Source organism: Typha latifolia, chromosome 12 (assembly GCF_019914945.1).
Source record: "Typha latifolia isolate L0001 chromosome 12, TyphaL0001v2, whole genome shotgun sequence".
Classification (NCBI taxonomy): Eukaryota; Viridiplantae; Streptophyta; class Magnoliopsida; order Poales; family Typhaceae; genus Typha; species Typha latifolia.
Window position 1 is genome coordinate 10,525,784 of NC_133097.1, and position 20,384 is coordinate 10,546,167.

General features: G+C 37.7%; 3 protein-coding genes across 5 annotated transcripts; all 3 read left to right on the plus strand.

Annotated features, from left to right (window-relative positions):
* Nucleotides 1–1,801: 1,801 nt before the first annotated feature.
* LOC140799155 (uncharacterized protein At4g04980-like) lies at nucleotides 1,802–3,741 on the plus strand. Of its 2 annotated transcripts, none has more exons than XM_073153314.1 (5): nucleotides 1,802–2,311; nucleotides 2,431–2,596; nucleotides 2,700–2,864; nucleotides 3,010–3,162; nucleotides 3,598–3,741. In XM_073153314.1, the coding sequence occupies exons 1-5, from the start codon at nucleotides 2,055–2,057 to the stop codon at nucleotides 3,625–3,627; spliced, it is 771 nt and encodes a 256-aa protein (XP_073009415.1). In that variant the 5' UTR covers nucleotides 1,802–2,054; the 3' UTR covers nucleotides 3,628–3,741. The 2 variants fall into 2 exon arrangements, with proteins under 2 accessions (XP_073009415.1, XP_073009416.1); XM_073153315.1 differs by having other exon boundaries at nucleotides 2,700–2,843.
* Nucleotides 3,742–4,899: 1,158 nt separating this feature from the next.
* On the plus strand, nucleotides 4,900–9,638 carry LOC140798754 (vacuolar cation/proton exchanger 1a-like). Its single transcript, XM_073152784.1, has 12 exons — nucleotides 4,900–5,400; nucleotides 5,648–5,715; nucleotides 6,374–6,402; nucleotides 6,511–6,707; nucleotides 6,852–7,070; nucleotides 7,240–7,371; nucleotides 8,244–8,360; nucleotides 8,435–8,488; nucleotides 8,583–8,699; nucleotides 8,834–8,924; nucleotides 9,122–9,189; nucleotides 9,287–9,638. Exons 1-11 carry the CDS (start codon nucleotides 5,119–5,121, stop codon nucleotides 9,184–9,186), a joined length of 1,371 nt encoding a protein of 456 aa, XP_073008885.1. The 5' UTR covers nucleotides 4,900–5,118; the 3' UTR covers nucleotides 9,187–9,189; nucleotides 9,287–9,638.
* Nucleotides 9,639–10,953: 1,315 nt separating this feature from the next.
* LOC140798753 (probable methionine--tRNA ligase) lies at nucleotides 10,954–18,741 on the plus strand. 2 transcript variants are annotated; one of them, XM_073152782.1, is made up of 17 exons: nucleotides 10,954–11,215; nucleotides 11,342–11,486; nucleotides 12,072–12,225; nucleotides 12,340–12,495; nucleotides 12,585–12,815; nucleotides 12,939–13,082; nucleotides 13,955–14,045; nucleotides 15,356–15,462; nucleotides 15,540–15,654; nucleotides 15,974–16,092; nucleotides 16,225–16,290; nucleotides 16,384–16,512; nucleotides 16,637–16,777; nucleotides 16,866–16,986; nucleotides 17,711–17,940; nucleotides 18,016–18,117; nucleotides 18,374–18,741. In XM_073152782.1, the coding sequence occupies exons 1-17, from the start codon at nucleotides 11,095–11,097 to the stop codon at nucleotides 18,602–18,604; spliced, it is 2,403 nt and encodes an 800-aa protein (XP_073008883.1). In that variant the 5' UTR covers nucleotides 10,954–11,094; the 3' UTR covers nucleotides 18,605–18,741. The 2 variants fall into 2 exon arrangements, with proteins under 2 accessions (XP_073008883.1, XP_073008884.1); XM_073152783.1 differs by having other exon boundaries at nucleotides 10,965–11,215; nucleotides 11,342–11,500.
* Nucleotides 18,742–20,384: the final 1,643 nt, after the last annotated feature.

A 20,384-nucleotide genomic window follows, 5' to 3' on the forward strand; every position in this document is an offset into this window, starting at 1 on the left:
TACCCGGTAATGTTAGGGGAAAAAAGAAGGCCGTTAGGGAGCGAACAAGAAGAAGGAAAAAAAAAAATTAAATAGAAAGGAAGAATCCTTGAGAGAAAACTATTCTCTTTCCTCCTCTTTCCATCTCTCATCCTCTCAAATCCAAGATGCTCCTAATCATGCCCAACAGGTAAACCTTTATTAAGGAGAATATCGTGCCTCACGAGGTTGTTTACTCCCTACATTAGCAAGTCTCATCTGCTTATTAACTTCTCTACGTGTTTAGGCCTTCCTTGTCTCTCTTTATTCTGTTGATGCCTCTCGCTATTTGCTCTCCTGTGAGATTCTTTTCAAAAGAAAAAAAAAATGTCTTCAATTGCTCTGCACCTTCTTTTATATGTTTCAGGAATTTCGTTGATGAAGCATCTGAGTTTGGTTTCTTATGTGTTTCTTTTTTCACCCTGTAGCTCATTATCATATTTGATACTTTAGAGGCTCTCATTGGCGGGTAGCAGGGAAAGAATCGGTTGAATCCATGACCACGAGCAAGAGAAATCTTTGTACGAGCGTCGATAACTGCCTCTTTTGTCAGGGATGAGCAGGGCAGGTTGCATAAGTGTGGTAAGCCACGTGAAAATGTTGTAAGATGTAACTAACACACCTGCCTCCTCTTCTTCATCCTCTAGTGTTTCAGGCTGTGCGAAATTTGATAGCAGTTGATGCAAAGCGCCTTTCCTCCACATGTTCCCTCTAGTGTTGGAACCGATGGCTTAAAACTAGATCGTTTACATGTCTCGTCTATGACTAAGGAATTAATTGGCGAGCGGTGGAACCAAATCTTTTGAATGTAGCCTAGTTGCATGGACGCCACCACCACTTCACTTAACACAGTCAGAGCATTCCAAGATTCGACAGCCTTGTCTCTGCTATCATCTCCACCCATGTTGTTCAGGAAGGTTAAAACATATCATTGACACCAAGTTCCCAATCGCCAGTTGGCATGGCCAAAACACAAATTCATTGATGGAGGAAATTAATAACAATGTTGAGGATGGTAATAGCAGTAACCCTTCTGGAGCTACAACTCCCTCACCCATACTGCAGCAGAGGATAGTATCTATATCCCCAACTCCTACGCCACCGCCATCGCCCATGATACTAGCAGGACTACCCATGTTTTTCCAGTATTCATCTGGGCAACCTCCAGATGATGTGGAGCCAATCGCATATTCCATGTCCATCAACGGCAATGGTCATGATTGCAACTGCAAGTCTTCTGCTGAGGGTGCAACCACACTAGTCGCACTAGGAACCTCCACCATCGTGAGAAAATCTGCAATTAAACTCCCAGCACCTCCGATCCCACCTCCATTATCTAACATGGCCACCCCAGCCCTGTCCCCTCCTGACCACAAAAAGTCTGTACCGCTACCACTACCACCCCCACCCCCACCCCCACCCTAGACATATCAAATGGCCCAGCCCGCCCGTGCCCGGCCCGGTTTGGACCGGGCTAAGCCCGGCCCGGACCCGGTTTAGGCCCAGCCCGGCCCGAGCCCGAACTACCCATGGGCGGCACGGGCCAGCTCTTTGTCCGTCCGACCCGGCCCGAAAGCCCGCCCGTCTGCTACAGTACTTTGCCCTTCTGCTACAGTAATTTACCACTACTACAGTAAAAATATTTTGGTATTATACCATTTTGCATTATTTTAAGCACACATTTAAAAAAATTTATTTTATTTTAATTTTTATAAAATGGAGAAATATAAATATATATTTTTTAAAATAAGCTAATAGTTAAAAAATTCTAAAAATAGCTAAAATATGGGTTAGGCCAAGTGATTGGTGGGTCAGGCCGGCCTGGCCCGACCGGTTAGCCCGATCTCTCACGGGCCAACGGGCGGTAACGGGCTAGACTATTCTAGCCCGGCCCGAACCCGGCCCGGCCCGAGTGATTGGTGGGTCGGGCCATAGACAAATACTTAAGCCCGGTTGGCCCGAATAGCTCGGCCCGGCCCGCCCAATGATATGTCTACCCACCCCCACCGCCCAAAAGCTCTGCATCATCAATAGGAATGGTATCCTCTCCATCTCTAAAAGGACCTGGGCCGCCTCCACCTCTGCCCCTAAGTGTTACAAAAGCACTACGAGCCAAAAAAGCTAATACCAAATTGAAAAGATCAATGCATATGGGAAATCTTTATAGACTTTTAAAGGGTAACGTAGAGGGGTCTAGTTTGGATGGCAGAGCATCTAACACAAGGACGAGTGCAAAGGGATCTGCCTGTAACACTCAGGGAATGGCAGATGCATTGGCTGAGATGACAAAGAGGTGTGCGCATCTCAACTCTGACGTTTGTATAATTAATTGAAGTGAGCGCAGTATTCCAGAGCAATGTGTTCTTATTACAAGCTTATTAACCTTTTGCTTTATTTGACTCATACTATCAGATCGGCCTACTTTCGACTGATTGAAGAAGATGTTGAGAAGTATGCAGCATCAATTTTGGATCTGAAATCTTCTATTACAACGTTTCCATCAAAGAACATGGCGGAGCTGCTAAAATTTCATCAATATGTGGAACAATGCCTTGAATGCTTGACTGATGAAACACAGGTTATGTCATGCAAATATGGTTCTCCTTGCAGTTCAGATTGGTAACTTTGTTCGTTTGTCTTGCTTATCAACTTGATTTTTTTTTTTTTTTTTCTGTCTGTAGGTCTTGGCAAGGTTTGAAGGTTTTCCCTCCAAGAAGCTTGAGACCATAAGGATGGCAGCAGAACTTCATTTAAAGTTGGATACAATAATCATGACGCTGAAGAACTGGAAATTGATGCCTCCAGTTGTGCGTCAACTTGATAAAGTTGAGTGCTACTTCAATAGGGTAATTACGTGCAAAATGAAACTCTAAGTTCTAACATACTTTGTTGAGATGTTCACTATTTTTCTTCTTTTTTCTTTTTTCTTTTCTTGGAGGAGAATTGGGGATTAACCCCAATGAATTTCACATATCCTCGTAATTTTCATAGGTCAAGGAAGAAGTGGATGTGATAGAGCGCAACAAAGAAGAAGAATCTAAGAGATTCCAGAGTCAAAACATTGCTTTTGACTTCAGCAACCTTCTGGGGATAAAAGAATCTATGGTTGATTTATCATCAAACTGCATAGAAATGGTGCTCAAGGTAGGTTAATTTCCTCAAACTGTTTGCAAGTACTGATTACATACTCTTTAACTGCAATAGTATCCATCTTCTCTGCTTCTCCACCTGCTTAGAATATTACAAATTTAGGTTGCACAAGTTACAACGAAGAAAGTTTGAGGGTGCGCCATTAAGGAGAACTTGCAGAGAAAATAGTCCTGTGACGGGAAGGTTATGTTATACTAACATCTTTTATTCCTTTATTTTGGAGAAGTGAAGATGCAATATCCATGTTGACTTACCTATCACTCTGATAAAGTTATCATCGTCATCTCTCCGTGGGTTGATCACTTCCTTGCATGACATCTAACAATTGTTACAATTATCTTATCATGTTGATCTTTCCATCTGATTAACAATACAAGTTGAGCAGCACAATTAGTTGTTATTTCTTGATCGACTTAGACTTTGAACCAGGAAAGGAAAGAAGCAAAAGAAATGGCGTGAGAACTGAAGCCTCAAGCTTGTGGTTCGCTGAAGATGTTGTGGAGAGCATTTCAACTTGCCTTTCGGGTGTACAACTTTTCTGGAGGTCAAGATGATCACGCAGATAGATTGACAAGTGAATTAGCACATGAAATAGAGACCTGCCCGCAGCTATAGCATACCTGTTTACGTAATTACTAGTATGCATGAAATCATCATGCACCACTAGTATCTTACTCTAGCAAGTACTTTATTCCTGAACGATTCTATGGCCCATAATTGGCAGACCTGAGTTATTACCTTCCTTATGTAACTATCATCCTCAGCTTAAATTTATATCTTGGAAACTTATTAGCTTCATTTATCTAACTGTTCATGACCATAGTGACCTATGTAACTATGATGCTTCAGAATTGTACCCACTGTGCGTAATTTTAGGTGCTTCTTTATTAAATATGTAATTTGTACCCACTTTGCGTACCTGGTGTCTGTTTGATTTCACATTCACATTGGAAATTTATAGTTATTAAAGAAACGCATGGATGCTTATAGCAACTCCAAATCTGAAACAAATCTACGCCAATGGCTTGGTTTCTGTCTGTATTTTGGTTGCCTAACAAATATTTGATCCTTAATTATGTCCAAAAGAAAAGGTCAACTTCTTATTTCTTGTTTGTTGATATAGAGAAAAAGGGTAGATACTTAAAGATAGATACTTAAATTGTTAGATCAGCGAGATTGTTTGGAGTTTTTGAACCCATAAATTAAAGTCTTACTTAATTTGAGACTAAGCTTCAAACTTAATTAATTAATTTTAATTTGTTTAAAAATAAAAAAATAAAAAATATATTTAATTACTGAAATTAATTTAGACCTCCTAAATCAAATCCCAAATAATATAATATAGAAGGTTCCAGGGACCTCTTCTCTTTGTACGAGCGTGCATACGAATATATGGTATCGGTAGGCATTAGGCAAGTGCTTTCGATAATATCATAGAGCGGGAAGAAAAGGAAAGGGTATCATCGATTGAGCGGGAGGCGTAAAAGACCTCTCTATTTCAAATCGATTGGCATTTTCCTTCTTAATAAGCGCCAAAAACAAAGGAAGCTTCACAGAAACTCCCCATCTTTCGTCGGCTTCAGTGTTGGGAGCGTGGGAGCCACCCAATTATTTTTACTTTCCTACCTGGCGTGGCGTACTGGCGTGTATCTAATTTGCCGCCTTGCTGGACTCCCACATGGATTGTCCATTTGTCTTTCCTATATTTGAGCCTGACGAGGGGGTTTACAAACAGCTCGCCCGTTGCTCCTATGATTTGATCTGCTGACCCATGGTTTTTGAAATTTAAAGCCCTAATCTTACAATCTTATTTTCCTCTTAAATTACATACACGCATATATAATATATATAATATCTTCTTTCTTCACCCACATCATCATCCTCATCCTCATCATCATCGTCGACGAGAGGCCAGGCCTGTAAGTAATACCTATACCTACACCCCATCTAATGGCTTCCGCAGCGTACGAGGCAGCGCGGATCCTTGAGGCTGGTTGTGATGGCGGGGCGATTAAGGAGGTGCGTCAACACGGCCACGGTCGAACCGCTCACAACATGTCGTCTTCGTCCCTGCGTAAGAAGTCGGATCTGACGCTAGTTTCCAAGGTTCCCTGCGGCCTCCTGCGCACCATCCTCACCAACTTGCAGGAGATCTTCCTTGGGACTAAGCTTTTCCCCCTCTTTCCTGCAGTCCCTCTCGCCGTTGCTGGCCATTATTTTTACTTTGGAAGTGTAAGCATGTATTTTATTTATTTATTTATTTATTTTGTACTATTCCATCTGCTTCTTCTCTTATTTAATCTTAAGAGGAACGAGCGAATAAATAAAATTAATATCTTACTACGGGATTACGGATATCTGTCGCTATTGTTTATTGTCCTTATCGGGGAAGTCAATAGGGGTTTCAGGATGAAATTGTTGCTTCTCTAAGCATTTTATTAATCAATTAATAATACCTGGCTCTCAATTCTTAAAACAGGCGTGGCTATTCGCGTTGAGTTTACTAGGTCTCATCCCTCTTGCTGAGCGCGTCAGTTTTCTCACTGAGTAAGTTCCTTCGACTCATTCTCTTCTCTTCTCTTCTCTTCTCTTCTCTCTTCACGGAGTGGTTTAATTTAATTTAATTTAATAAATAGCATCCACAACACAATTCCACCTGCCACAACCACTGAGTGCTTACTGCTTTTTGAAGCAATTATGCAGTCAATCTATTAAATTTCATCGTCCAATATCTATTCTTGTATCACATGGTCTGGCTTCTAATATAGCTCGTGCCTTAATTTTGAGATCGCATGGATAAGGTGCTGTTAGTTTGACTGCTCCATCCAATTAATCCCGAGAACATTCGTTTCCACTGCTGCACTCGGTTTCACCGACAAACCAACCCTCTCCTAATTAATTTAACAACGGAGTCAGTGAGTAAAATTGAGGAAGCAAGTCATAATCAAAGCAACTGAAGAAGCCGAGGCTCCTAACCGAGCACTCTGTAAAAGACGAAAACAAGACTCTGCGCATCTTTAATTCGACCGGAATTCATCCCTAGATCACATTCGCCTTAATCACCTGTCTGGTTCTCTAAAGAGTAAAGGATTACTTTTGCATCTCACCTGCTTGTTGACTTTCTTCTTTTCATTTGTTCTTAGTTGACTTAATAACCTCTCTCTCTTATTATTTTTTTTTCCTACAACTGGATATGGCACTACAGGCAGATCGCATATTATACCGGTCCTGCTGGTATGTTCTACCTAATCCCTTAGCCTTTACTCCGGCATAGTCATTACTACGAGGTGCATGGATTCAATTGGCTGCGAGAGTGGTTAATTAATGTTGCTGTTTCCACAGTTGGAGGACTCCTAAATGCAACATGCGGAAATGCCACAGAGCTGATCATAGCTTTGTTCGCGTTGCAACATGGGAAGATTGAGTTGGTCAAGTGGTCTCTAGTGGGTTCCATCTTGTCCAACTTGTTGCTTGTTCTTGGTACCTCCCTCTTCTGCGGTGGACTTGCCAACCTCCGCAAGGAGCAATTATTCGATCGAGTAAGTCTGTGAACTAAATAAGACCTTTTAATGTATTATCGGTCCCTTATCTAACAGCTTAACTCTTGTTTTTTTTTTTTTTTCCTGTACCTGTGTTTTATGCATGAAACTGCTGACAAACCCCGTTTCTGTTGTTCTTCACAGAAGCAGGCTGACGTTAACACTGGGCTTTTGTTATTGGGTGCTCTTTGCCACTTGTTGCCAATGATATTCAAGTATGCCATAAGCTCTGGCGAGGGCATAATTGCCACCGGTTCAACATTGGATTTGTCCAGAGCATCCAGCATTGTCATGCTCCTCGCCTACGCGGCTTACCTATTTTTCCAATTGAAGACCCATCGCCAACTTTTTGAATCACAAGAGGTGAGTAAGTTACCGATTAATTCTTTCATGTTTCACTTTTCTTTTGAACTGATAAAAAATTCTTATGTACTCGTAGATGCTGCCATCCATGCTACTTCATCTCTGCTGGTTTTGATAAGTAAGCACATTCATTGTAAAAGTCTAATATTTTAGCTCAATTGAACAACAGGGAGATGACGAGAACGATGATGTTGCTTCTGAAGAGGCAGTAGTTGTTGGATTACCATGCGCATTGGCTTGGCTAATTGGCATGACGATTGTGATCGCAGTACTGTCAGAGTATGTCGTCAGCACCATTGAGGTATTTATTATTTGTTCATCTACTTCCTTTACTTTTTCTTAACAATTTCTGGTAGTTGCTTTGGATCTTGGATTAATTACCTATTTAAATTCATGAGAAGCATATGAAAATGTGAAGGAACATATGCTAATATACAGGCAGCTATTAATGTCCCTCGCTTCATTAGACATCTTATCTGGCACTAATTTATTAGTTGGATATTAACTAGGAACGCTGACTAAATGGTTTGCTAATCTCAATAGCAGCCCATTTATAAATGCTTGAGAGATTTTAAATACTTTGTGCTAAGACAAAGATGCATGAAAAGATTGTTAAGCAAAGTTCTTTTTCTTTTTCACATGCAGGTGCTGCTATCACATTAGATAATGTGATATTGGGACGTGACTTTATATTTCTTTTTAGAATAATTTCAGATATGTTACTACAAAACCTGAGTTGATTCTTACTTCTTAGTTTCTAGTACATGTGAGATGCTATGCTTTAACTTTACTATTAGAGTTTTTTTTCTCTCTTTTGAGAAGGTTAAACTATCTATAACTTATTGGGCAAATTATAAAAAGTGTGTTTGGTTGTCAAAAGATGGACTTTAATGAAATGGCTAGACTATAGTGAAATGACTAGACTTCAATAAAATGACTCTTCACTCTTGAAAAAGAAAGTCAATGACAAAGTGGAAATTTTTTTAAGTGGAATTATTTTTGATGGGTAAGGAAATCAAAACGAGATGATATAGATGAAAGAAATGGCTTCTCTATTTTAGTTCTTACAATTATGGTATCCATTTTAGAACTCTTAACCAAAATGTCGTTTAGTCAGATGATAACATTTTTTAGAGTATCATCATAGTAACTACGATGTGCATTTCCATGTAGGCTGCTTCAGAATCTTGGGGAATCTCTGTGAGCTTTAATAGCATCATCTTGCTACCAATTGTTGGAAATGCAGCGGAACATGCTGGTGCCATCATTTTTGCTTTTAAGAACAAGTTGGTAAGTAACATAGAAGCAGCTTGCATCTCCATGTGGGTTTGTAGATTCACTACTTACGTACGTGTGTAATACAGGATATCACTCTTGGGGTTTCCTTGGGGTCGGCAACTCAGATCTCCATGTTTGTGGTGAGCATTTAAATTTTAATGTAACCTCTAACAAACTATCCATTTCTTTCTTGGGTTAAACAATCTTTTCCCCACCTTATTTGACACGATTTAGGTTCCACTGAGCGTCATTGTGGGTTGGATAATGGGGGTTCAAATGGATCTGGATTTCCATTTATTGGAGACTGGTTCATTGATCATGGCAATATTAGTGACAGCCTTCTCTCTACAGGTAAAATTCTATTTTTTAATCGTGTCATGCTAGCTCACTAACGAGAACTGAGACATCGTGTACTAATGTGCAGTAATCTATGGTGATCACAATGTTTTACTTCATGATATTAATGGATTTACTAATCTTTGCAGGATGGGACTTCACATTACTTGAAGGGCTTTGTTCTTCTGCTTTGTTACATTGCCATTGGAGCATGCTTTTTCGTTCTTAAAAACCCACCAAGTAAGAATTGCTCAAATAAGACCACGTATCTTACTCTGTAACTCTTTCATCAATTTACTGATGGTTTTTCCCATTTCTCAAACAAAAACAAAAAAGAAGAAGAAGAAGAAAGACCACATATTTATCCAATTCTTGAATTGTCCGTGGACACCTAGCTATCTAATACAAACTAACTTTTGACGATTTCCTATTGATAGATCAAACACATAATGTCCAGATGGGTGTTCCAACCATAACATCGACGGTTCAGGTTGCTAAATAGAAGGTTGGCTTTGACTTGCAAGTGTTAGAAGAAATTTTTTCTTAAAATTATACATTTATTCTCAGAAAAAACTCTTTTATGCATTTAAACTACATTGCAGAGGTTCCCTGAAAGGCAGTCAATTCGTAATGAAGCAGCGATTTCCAGATGCCTATTATCTCAGGATGTTTTACTGGACGATATAATTTTGTCCTTTGAAGAACAGGGAGGATTATGGAAATGCTTTGATGCTTTCTTCTGCTTCTGCAATTTTCATCTTCAAATTGCAGTTCCAATGTGCAAGTCATATGTTCATTCGTTTCTTCTTGTCTCTAACAAAAGAATGGCCGTCGATTACCAATTTAAGTGCCACAGGGAAATTGAGCATTTAGCTTTGCACAGAATACTGATGGCTTATGCCTATGTGATATAACCACTAAAGTTTGTCTGGAAATGTTGCATATCTTTAACAAGGAGTAAATCTAGACATCAGTGAAAATCACGTTTCCCGGTTCGCAAGGAAAGAACAAGGATAAAAGAAACACAGATAAGAAAAGTAAAATACATGATTCATTTGCTTCTGCAGTGCAGCTAACATCGAGCACACCTTCGTCAAGATGAGAAAAAAAAAGGAGAAAAGAGAGAAAATAGAAGGTTGGCTCGGAGTTTGAGGTATACAAAGAGAGATAAAATGAATTAAAATGGAAGAGAGAAGGTTAGTCCAATTCTATCGCATGTTGTTAATAATACAGTGTGAAAAATTAAGTTTGAAAAGATAGTCATAGACACAGATTTTTGTGTGAAAAATATTAAATTGGATGAAATATTATGGATCCAAATTCAGATTAAAACTAATCATTAAAACTTATAATAGCTAAAAAAAACTTACAGATCATTTGTCGATATTCATGACTCAATTTGTAACAACATTGCTCATTAATTCTGCGATACATCGCTTTTCGTGATATATTTATAAACCTCAGTAACCCTCAAGATCATTCCTCTTAGAGAGATAATTCTTCTAGATTTAATGTAAATATACTGAGATGAGAACAATTCAGTATATTCCATCTAAAGTTGGGAAAATATCTCTAATAACCTCTAAAATATGATCTAAAAATATGAGTCGGTTTTAAAATTAATCTTTCACTTTAATATTTTTTATTAAACATCTTATATATCTTGTGCATATACTTATACATAAAATTTGAATATTTTACCTAAGTAAAATTCTATTTTAAAACACAATTTATCGATTTCATAAGTACAAATAAAATATTACAAATAGTTATCCAATACTATATGGACATATGAGGTACCCACATATTTGTGCAATAAAGACTAAATAATTTATCTTGTTAAAAAATAGTTTAGATATATCTCTCGCAAGATTTTCGCCTATCAAGGTTAAAGAGTCAACTGAGCATTTTAACGACGGAATTGAATACTCGGATTGAATTAGAGTTCACGCGACCCGCCCTGAATAAATAGGAGGCGTGATGTTCCCTTGTTGATGACGGCACAGACAATAGTATCACATTTGTCAAAGCTCCATCTGGAGGATGATAAGCCTAGGGATTTGCTCGCCCAACTAATCTTAATGCCATTGCCGAGACACTCTTGTTCATGGTCTATTGGTCTATTGATATGGCCCAAAATAAAGCAACCGGTGCATTTATATTTTCCAATATAGAGGTCAAGTGGGAAACCTAGACTCGCTAACAAGTGAACTGTGAACATGGGCCAAAAAGTGCATTGTATATGTATTGATATGGCCCAAACGGTGAACATCTTCATCCGCCGCCACCATCACCAAAGAAGTGAGAAACCTAAACTCCGTCACCTCCATTTCTCTCCCTCATATCTCTGTCCCTCTTAATCCGCCGGTTACCTCTCTCTCTCTCTCTCTCTCTCTCACTCGAGATCGAAATGGGAGACTCTTCGGCGAAGAAACCCCCTAAGCTTCCAATACCCGGTCGCCGAAACATCCTAATTACGAGCGCCCTCCCTTACGTGAACAACGTCCCCCACCTCGGCAATATAATCGGATGTAATACTATCTGTTTCTCGCCATTCCCCACTTCAAATTTGCCTTTTAATGTGAATTTTTCAGTGCCACGATAAAAAAAAAACGAGACATATTTGATTATTTTTGGGTTTTCTTTTCCTCCTAAAGGTGTTCTTAGCGCCGATGTGTTCGCGCGGTACTGCCGACTTCGGGGATACAATGCTATATACATTTGTGGGACGGATGAATATGGGACTGCCACCGAAACTAAGGCCATGGAGGAGAATTGTTCCCCAAAGGAGATCTGTGACAAGTTTGTACCTTTATGTAATCCCTTCTATTTTGGTTTCGTATTTTTTATTATAATTTCCTTTAAATCCTTTGTTGAAGCTTTCACAGCTTGATAAGCTACATAATGTGTTAGAGATTCATGGCCATGCATTTTGAGATATAAAAGTAAGTCAACGTTGGTAATGAATTGAATTAATATCAATAGATTCAAGAGTAGAGAATTTGGTGAAGTTATCCTGACGGGTTGGAAAGTAGAATTTCAAGATGGAAGGCAAGTGTTCCATGTCTCACTCTGCCGGGAAATTTTGAAGGAAGGGGGATGTTTAGAGCATGCTTGTCAATTTACTTATCCTAGCAAATAGGGGTTTTATGATTTTATCTTATTTTTGAACTAGTACTATAGTTGAAATTCTTATGGGTATGCTGCCGCAAGTCCATTTCTTGTAATTGGTTGAATAAAGCACTGTTTTCATTATATCTTCCCTTATTGGATAAAGAAAGAAGATAAGTGAAAAATAACAATGATGTAGAAGAGTTTGTCTAGTATTTGTAAAGATGGGAGTGAACTTATCTCTTGCTGTATGACTGTGTCTTTGCTGCCTTACAGATACCATTCTATTCATAAAGAGGTTTATAAGTGGTTTGACATAGGATTCGACGAGTTTGGTCGAACATCTACCCGGCAGCAGACAGAAGTTTGCCAAGCGATTTTTCACAGATTGATGGAGAATAATTGGCTTTCAGAGAACACCATGCAGCAGGTGGGTTGGTAACTATTGCTTAAGTTATTATTCTTATTGAGTATGCAAATTCTTTGTCATAAGTGCTAGATTTTTCAGTTTCTTATGCAATGTATATGATCACATTTCTTGCAGCTATACTGTGAGACATGCCAACGGTTCTTAGCTGATAGGCTTGTGGAAGGCACATGTCCTACAGTGGGCTGTAATTACGAGTCTGCACGAGGTGATCAGTGTGAAAAATGTGGAAAATTGTTAAATCCAACTGAACTCAGTGATCCAAAGTGCAAGGTAATTATTCGTGATTTTTTTGTTTATAGCTGTTATACATTCTTGATACCAGAAATATCTCACTTTACTTTGCCTTGTTCTTCTGGTAGGTATGTCGAAATACTCCACGCATTCGTGATACTGACCACTTGTTTTTAGAGCTTCCCTTATTGAGTGGTAAACTAGAAAAATACATCATTGAAATGTCTATGGCTGGGGGTTGGAGTCAAAATGCTATTCAAGCAACTAATGCGTGGTTGAAGGAAGGACTAAAACCTCGCTGTATTACCAGGGACCTTAAATGGGGAGTTCCTGTTCCACATGACAAGTATAAGGATAAGGTCTGATTTGTCGGAGTGAAAGATAATTTTGATAGCATGATTATAAATTCAAATTCTTTCCATGTCCATGGAATGAGAGATCTATTTCCTACTTTAAATTGATGCATTAATTGCTGTCATCAGGTTTTCTATGTGTGGTTTGATGCTCCCATTGGATATGTCTCAATCACTGCATGCTACACACCTGACTGGGAGAAGTGGTGGAAGAATCCTGATAATGTGGAATTATATCAGTTTATGGGCAAGGATAATGTTCCATTTCACACGGTAACAATACTTTATCATAACTACAACTTTTTTACAATTTGATTCTCATATACATTCCTTGATCTGGCATTCAATAATAGGCCCTGACCTTATCCTGCCTATCCATATTTCTATCTCAATATGCTTGTTGTAGCCCCAATATTGTGTATGCAATTCCAGTACTTCATGATAAAATAAGTCTTCACTGCAGTTTAAAGAACGGTTATCTATATTTGCCTTCAAAAATGTTGCTGTTATTTTATGATAAACTTGTTTCTTATTTTTATAACTAGAGCTATACAGAGTCACATGCTGAAGTATTCATGCACTGTAACTATAAGCGTGATTAGACATTTGCTAACAAAGTTACCTTATCTCAATTCTTATTTTTGTTTTAGAAACCAGAAATCTCACAACATATACACTTTCTTTAAGCAATTTCTTTCAGAGTTGCATTTTAGACCTTTAGAAATATAGCTTGTACATTATGTAGCCTTAGATCCATACCTTCAGTAACTTCATTCATGTTACCCTTGTAATCTGGATGCTCCTTGCAAGAGTTACACCCTCCTTCATGCTCATTTAGTATTAAATACCACTCTTTTCCTTCTGATCATTTTCAGATGAGAAAATGAGCCCGGTACTGTCAAGACTTGCTCATTCACAAGAATTTAAGTTTTATGTGACTGACTTACTGCACCTGCTATGGACTTCGAACAGAATTAGAAAGTCAGCTAGAATGGTAACCTCTCCTTTGTGTAAAGAAGCCAGTCAAAAGATTTGGGATTTGCAGTATGAGAATGTATCTGCATTGTCTTCAACTACTCTATTCTCTTAAATTTCCACGAACAATTATTTCCTTGCAATACCATACATTTAATATTTGATGCCAGGTTATGTTTCCTTCTACACTTCTTGGAACTGGTGAAAGTTGGACAATGATGAAGACAATAAGTGTTACCGAATACTTAAACTATGAAGCAGGTATTACTATCCATATACTACTCTCTTTGGTTGGTTTAGTTATTTTCAGAATGTTGTGAAGCAGGATTAATGACATTTGAATTATTGAAATTTGTCCTAGGGTAATAATTTGTTTTTTGGTCCATTTATGAGGGTCCTAAAAGTTAAAACATTGGGCAGTGGTATTTGTGCACTATTGAGAAGCCCAATTTTCTATGCACCAAGAAATATGCCTGAACAAAGCTCGACAAGCCCAATTATCTACTTCATTTTTATTTGACTAATTTATTTTTTTAGTACGTCTTTTATTCATATAGTCAACAAATGCATTGACCCCATGTGGTTCAAGCCTTGTGCACTTTCATGCCCTTTATAATCAGCATGTGCATATTCAAGGAATGATTGAGGGTTTTAAATATATTCTAACTTAGTTATTACGTAGGGCAAACACCGTTGATATTCAGAATTGCACAACTCTGTTCCCTGATACTTCTATTTTTTTGCTTTTCCTATAGGTTATAACATCTCTTAATCATGGCCTGTGATTTTTTCAACATTGATCGGAAATTGATTAAGTTTCAATAGATTCGACTGTTTTACTGCTTTCAACAATTCAATTTGGATGTACTTGTTCAATTTCAATCTGTTTCTGATCAGTTTTGCTGTTGGTGTGAGTTTTACTCAATTTTAGGTTGTTGTAAAGATTTATTGGGAACACTAATTTAAACATTAAGAAAAGTGCCATATAATATTTTCTTAAGCTTGTGTAGTTTCTGACAGATTGTGGCAACTGGGGATTTACAATAGCTTATACAAATTTATGAAAGTGAACTTATAAGCAAAATAATTGTTGCAAGCTTATAGATAAACTGAATATATTTGATCTTTGACTCATTTGATTTAAGAATATAATTCATAAAGTTGAAACATACTCAATATCAAATTATTTCATTAGTTTCTTGTTGTTTTATATGTAGCTTAATGGATGTCAACTTGAAAATTGAATAATTTAGTTGAAAGTTGAAACTCTTAAAACATCACAAGCCATTTTGATTTCTAGTTTATCTCTTTCCTGCTTTTTTCTTTCTTTATCTCAGTATGTATAGGTCACTTTGATATGCTAACTCAATAACTCTCATATCCCAGCGATCTTGTCATATTATTAGAATAAGTATGATGAACTATAGCTTGTCAAGGAATTAGGCTGATTTATACTATTAACTTCAGAATGATATGCATCATTGTCATTGCTTTGTAACTTAATTTCTTGACAGTTGGGTTATAGAATCTATGCTTATTATCCTCCACATTGTTGCTTCCATGATTGACAGGAAAGTTCTCGAAAAGTAAAGGTATTGGAGTCTTTGGAAATGATGCAAAGGATACAAAGATTCCGTCAGAAGTATGGCGATACTACTTGCTCACTAATAGACCCGAGGTTAGTTTAGTTAAAATTTAGTTGTATTTTAGGTCAGCATTTGTGAGCTCTAATTTGAAGTGCTTTTTGTGACTTAGGTATCAGATACATTGTTCACGTGGGCAGATCTGCAGGCGAAACTGAATAGCGAGTTGCTCAGTAACTTGGGAAATTTTATTAATCGTGTATTGAGCTTCATTGCGAAACCAGCAGGTTAGTGAAGTCAACCATATGACTGTTGGGTATGCACTCTAAGCACATTGAATAATAGCTTCTACACGTTAGCTAGAGAAACATGCTTAACAGTTGAGGCATGCAAATCAATTTTCTTATTCTGTTATGTTTTTGTGTTTGAACTGTGAATGTTGGTGACCTCCTCACTGTTAACTGGATTTGCGAAGCGTTAATCCATAAAAATGTTAGCTCGTGTCTACTATTCATATATGAAGAGTCCCATTCTGAGTTAGTGGCAATTAGATTCATGTAGTGTCAATCTATGCTGTACTTACAGGTTATTTTTTTTTATCTGCAGGGGCTGGATATGATTCAATTATTCCAGATGCTCCTCATGCAGAATCACATCAATTAACAAAGTTGTTGGCAGAAAATGTTGGTAAATTGATTGACCAGTACCTTGATGCCATGGAAAAGGTGATTGTACTAACTCGTACTCTATGCTCATGCTACATTATTACATTGAAACCCCCTTGATGAGTTGTTATTAGTGATCTGGATCACTATGCTGCAGAATAATAGAGAAAAACTACTCATATTGTATGACAGGTCAAACTAAAACAAGGTCTGAAAACTGCCATGAGCATTTCAAGTGAGGGAAATGCATATTTGCAAGTAAGTTTAGTACCATTTGGCTCTCAATATATTGTATTAAGAATTTTTTGATCTCATCATGACTCTTTGTCTGTTTTTCTCTATTGTTTTTAGGAGAGCCAATTTTGGAGGCTTTTTAAAGAAGACCCATCTTCATGTGCCATTGTTATGAAGACTTCAGTTGGACTTGTGTATCTTCTTGCATGTTTGTTGGAACCTTTCATGCCTTCCTTTTCTAATGAAGTACCTTCTCCCTTTTTATTTTCTTCTCTCTTTACTGTTTTGACTACCAGATTCTTCTTCTATTCAACTTCATTCCTTTGTTGTGTCTCATTGGAAATTTTAATTGTCTTTTGTTGCATACAAGGTAATGAGGCAGATTAATGTATCTCCAGAAAATCTCTCTTTCTGTGATGAGAATGGAGAAATCAGTAAGGCAAAAAGACCTTGGGATTTTCTACCTGCTGGCCACAAAATAGGAAAACCTGAGCCACTATTTAAGGAACTGGTATGTTTACTCTGTCGTTTTCATGTTGGCTCACTATTGTCCATGTATTTTGTTGTAGTTTATAATGTCCTTGCAACAATATCTACAGAAAGATGAAGAAGTGGAATTTTTCAGACATAAATTTGCTGGTAGTCAAGCTGATAGGCTTTTGAAAGCAGAAACTGATGCCAGAAAGATTGCAGAGCAACTGAAGACCGCAAAGTTATCAGGTTTCTCTATTACCATGTTTTTTTTGCAGTAGTATCCCGTTTCTTCTTTGATCCCTCACCTATTGCCTGCATGCTAATTAGTTGAAACTTGAAAGGAAAATCTTGATTAAGTTGGTCGTTATGTGATATCATTTATGTCTTCGTGCCTTGGTTCTTCTATATAACATTAGACACTTAGATGTTCTCATAGTATTATAGTATACAGTCACAATTTACTTAACGTGAGGTACTTTCCCAATGCTGAGTTTCCAACTATCCGTGTCATGTGAGTAAACTGTGTGTTTGTCAGCCAGTGAAGGAAGATACCTGTTATTTCTGTCCTAATCCTAAACATTGGTGGTGCATTTACCTACCTTATGTACTTTTGACACTTTCTGCCTTTAGGGGCTATGTTCAGCAGACTATGCATTTATGTTCAACTGGATATAACTACATAAGTTTTGATGGTTAAATTTCCTAGTCTAGTTAACGCTAGGTTAATATCAAAGGAGTTGGATTATATTTCCTGAGTGACTAGATAAAAATATCCAGTTGGAAAAATGAAAAAACAGCTATAATAGTAATGTTGTCATGGGTTCACAACTTTTACCGTGTTCTGGATGGCAATTTTTGACTATTACGTCTGCTTCTATAGATGCTTCTTTTGGTAGAACTTGTTTGACTTTATTGCAGATGAAGTTTCTTTTATACATGCATATTAAACATTGGACATTATCATCAACAGAAGGAAAGACGAAGAAACAAAGTGCTAAAGCAGTTGGTAGTACAAAAGCAAAGGCTTCTGAAGCAGAAATTTCAATCTCTAGATTAGATATTCGTGTGGGTCTCATCAAGGAAGTTCAGAAGCATCCAGATGCGGATTCTCTTTATGTGGAAGAAATTGATGTGGGAGAGGATTCAACTAGAACTGTGGTTAGTGGCCTCGTTAAGTACATCCCGCTTGAAGAAATGCAGGTTCATGCTTTACCCTTTTATCCAAGATAGAGATTATTGTACACTTTTGCATAATTGCTGTTTCTCTATTGGCAGAATCGAAAAGTTTGTGTTCTCTGCAATCTAAAACCAGTGGGTATGCGTGGTATTAAATCACATGCAATGGTTTTGGCTGCATCCAATGATGATCATACCAAGGTAATCCATGGCATCTAGTAGTAGTATGAAAATGTTCTCTGCTCCTTGATGTGGAATTGGAGCAAATACAAGATGATTCAAATTACATGTACTCAGTAATTGAGGTGTACATATCCAGAGGATAGGGTGACAATCAAATTTTGGTGTCTATCGAAATATTTCTTTGCTCCTACCAACTATTTCATTAAAAATCCAGTTATATCTAAAGATTATCTACTTTTACACATTTATATGCTCTAACACATTTGGAATTTAGGTGGAGTTGGTTGATCCTCCGGCATCTGCTGTGGTTGGGGAGCGAGTAGCTTTTGCTGGATATTCAGGTGAGCCAGACACTGTTTTAAATGCCAAGAGCAAAGTCTGGGATAAGGTGCAAGTTGACCTCCACACGGATGGAGAGCTTGTAGCATGTTACAAAGATGTGCCATTCACGACATCAGCTGGTGTTTGCAAGGTTTCATCCATTGCAAGTGGGGCAATTAGGTAGGGAGCTTTGTCGTCGATTAGAATTTTCAAAAAGATTTGACTTGATTTCTGATTTTTTGTCACAATTTTCTCGACGATTTATCTTGCTTCATCTAGCATTGGATTGATAATATAATTTATCCTTCAACAAGTTGGATATTTCGGCTGCTCCTCTTCGTAGTTCATTATGTATGTACATGTGATATAGTGCCTAAAGAAGCACAGGTGAGTGAATGAAACGGTACCACACATACCAGTTACCATTCATGGTAACCCGGCACAATGTTTGTCCCCATGACGCAGCTGTTTGCCCCGCCATTAAATGTGAGAACACCGATATCCAGATGGCTTGAATAATTGCTTCTTTTTTCTTCATGATTAGCTTTTAAGCTATTTGACTTAGGAGGAGCTATCTCCACTCTCCAGAACATTTTGAACCAATATATGATCTAATATCTGAAGGGTTTATTTTGGACAAGCAAAGAAATGTTAAAAGGAAACGCTATTGATGCCCGATGATAGCTAACGTGTCCAAAACACTCATTGAGGTATTAATATGTAATGCCAGATTATATCTAGATCTTTTAAACTACGACCTGATACCATTTTATTTGACGAGGATATTGCGGGTGTTGACTGCGTGGGTCTTGCGCTCACTGGCGTTGCCTCTCTCAAAATTCGTAAAATATGTAAGACCCGGGCCCGTGCATATTATATTGTTTATGTTGTTTTGTTCGTTCGGTAATTTTTTCCATAGAATTTTATATTTGGTCGAGAGCGTGGTGGGGGGAGATATTTACATAAAATTGCATAAGACATGCACGGGCCCGGGCAAAGTGAGCAAAATAAGGAGTAGATGGAAGCCATGCATGAGAAAATTGATGAATTCACAACTTAGATACAAGGCAAGATTAGCCGTGAAGGATTTGGACAAGAGAAAGGAGTCAGACTTTGGAGAAATCTTCTCACCCATAATAAAATGGCATCTACTAGGGCGGTGTTGAGGTTTGTAGCTACCATGGATTTGCACATTAAATAATAATTAGATACAAAGACAGTCTTTCTCTGTGAAAATTTGTAGGAAGAGATTTATATGGTTTCAATATCAAAGGGGAAAAAAAAAAAATACTTGGTTTGCAAATTGAAGAAGAGTCTCTATGACTTGAAGCAAGCATTGAGACAATGGTATAAAAAGTTAAATGCTTTCATAACAGATCATGGCTGTAAAAGAACCACCTTAGATTATTATATCTATGTACAAATGTTTGGTAAAGATGACTTCTTTATTTTTTGATGTATGTTGATAGCATGTTGATTGTATAAATTAGAATCTTGAAGTAAGAGTTGAGCAAGTCTGTTGCTATGACTTAGGTTCGACAAAAAAATTTTTGGACAAAGAGATCTCTCGTGACTCAAAAGTTAGAAAGCTATATTTGTCATAAGGAAGATATATTAAAAAGGTTCTCGCTTGTAGCTCATTTCAAATTAAGCCGAAGCAAAGTTTTCCAAGTCAAAAAGTGAAGGTTGAAATAAAGAAAAGTTATGATGCTTATGTTATGGAAAGTTTAGTGTATGCAATGGTATGCATCAGTCCAACATTGCGCATGTGATTGGTTGTGATGAACCTTAACAAACTCTAAAAGGAAGAAAAAAAGAGGAGAAGAGCTAAGCCTTTGTTTGATAAGTATGGAACACCACACACAAATTTTGTTAGGGTAATTCGCCACACTCAAGAAGGAGAAGAAGGTGAGTGATAAGAATTGATATATTTGTCACTAACTAAGGTTTAAATAAGAATTTCG

What these genes read in the sequence shown, in the direction of transcription:
- LOC140799155 (XM_073153314.1), top strand. Translation starts at nt 2,055, where the DNA reads ATGGTATCCTCTCCATCTCTAAAAGGACCTGGGCCGCCTCCACCTCTG. An exon ending in TTGAGTGCTACTTCAATAGG is followed by an intron (nt 2,865 to 3,009) that starts GTAATTACGTGC and finishes TAATTTTCATAG; the next exon opens with GTCAAGGAAGAAGTGGATGT. An exon ending in GCATAGAAATGGTGCTCAAG is followed by an intron (nt 3,163 to 3,597) that starts GTAGGTTAATTT and finishes ACTTTGAACCAG; the next exon opens with GAAAGGAAAGAAGCAAAAGA.
- LOC140798754 (XM_073152784.1), top strand. Translation starts at nt 5,119, where the DNA reads ATGGCTTCCGCAGCGTACGAGGCAGCGCGGATCCTTGAGGCTGGTTGT. An exon ending in ATTATTTTTACTTTGGAAGT is followed by an intron (nt 5,401 to 5,647) that starts GTAAGCATGTAT and finishes TTCTTAAAACAG; the next exon opens with GCGTGGCTATTCGCGTTGAG. An exon ending in TGACAGCCTTCTCTCTACAG is followed by an intron (nt 8,700 to 8,833) that starts GTAAAATTCTAT and finishes TAATCTTTGCAG; the next exon opens with GATGGGACTTCACATTACTT.
- LOC140798753 (XM_073152782.1), top strand. Translation starts at nt 11,095, where the DNA reads ATGGGAGACTCTTCGGCGAAGAAACCCCCTAAGCTTCCAATACCCGGT. An exon ending in CCAAAGGAGATCTGTGACAA is followed by an intron (nt 11,487 to 12,071) that starts GTTTGTACCTTT and finishes GCTGCCTTACAG; the next exon opens with ATACCATTCTATTCATAAAG. An exon ending in TCCCGCTTGAAGAAATGCAG is followed by an intron (nt 17,941 to 18,015) that starts GTTCATGCTTTA and finishes CTCTATTGGCAG; the next exon opens with AATCGAAAAGTTTGTGTTCT.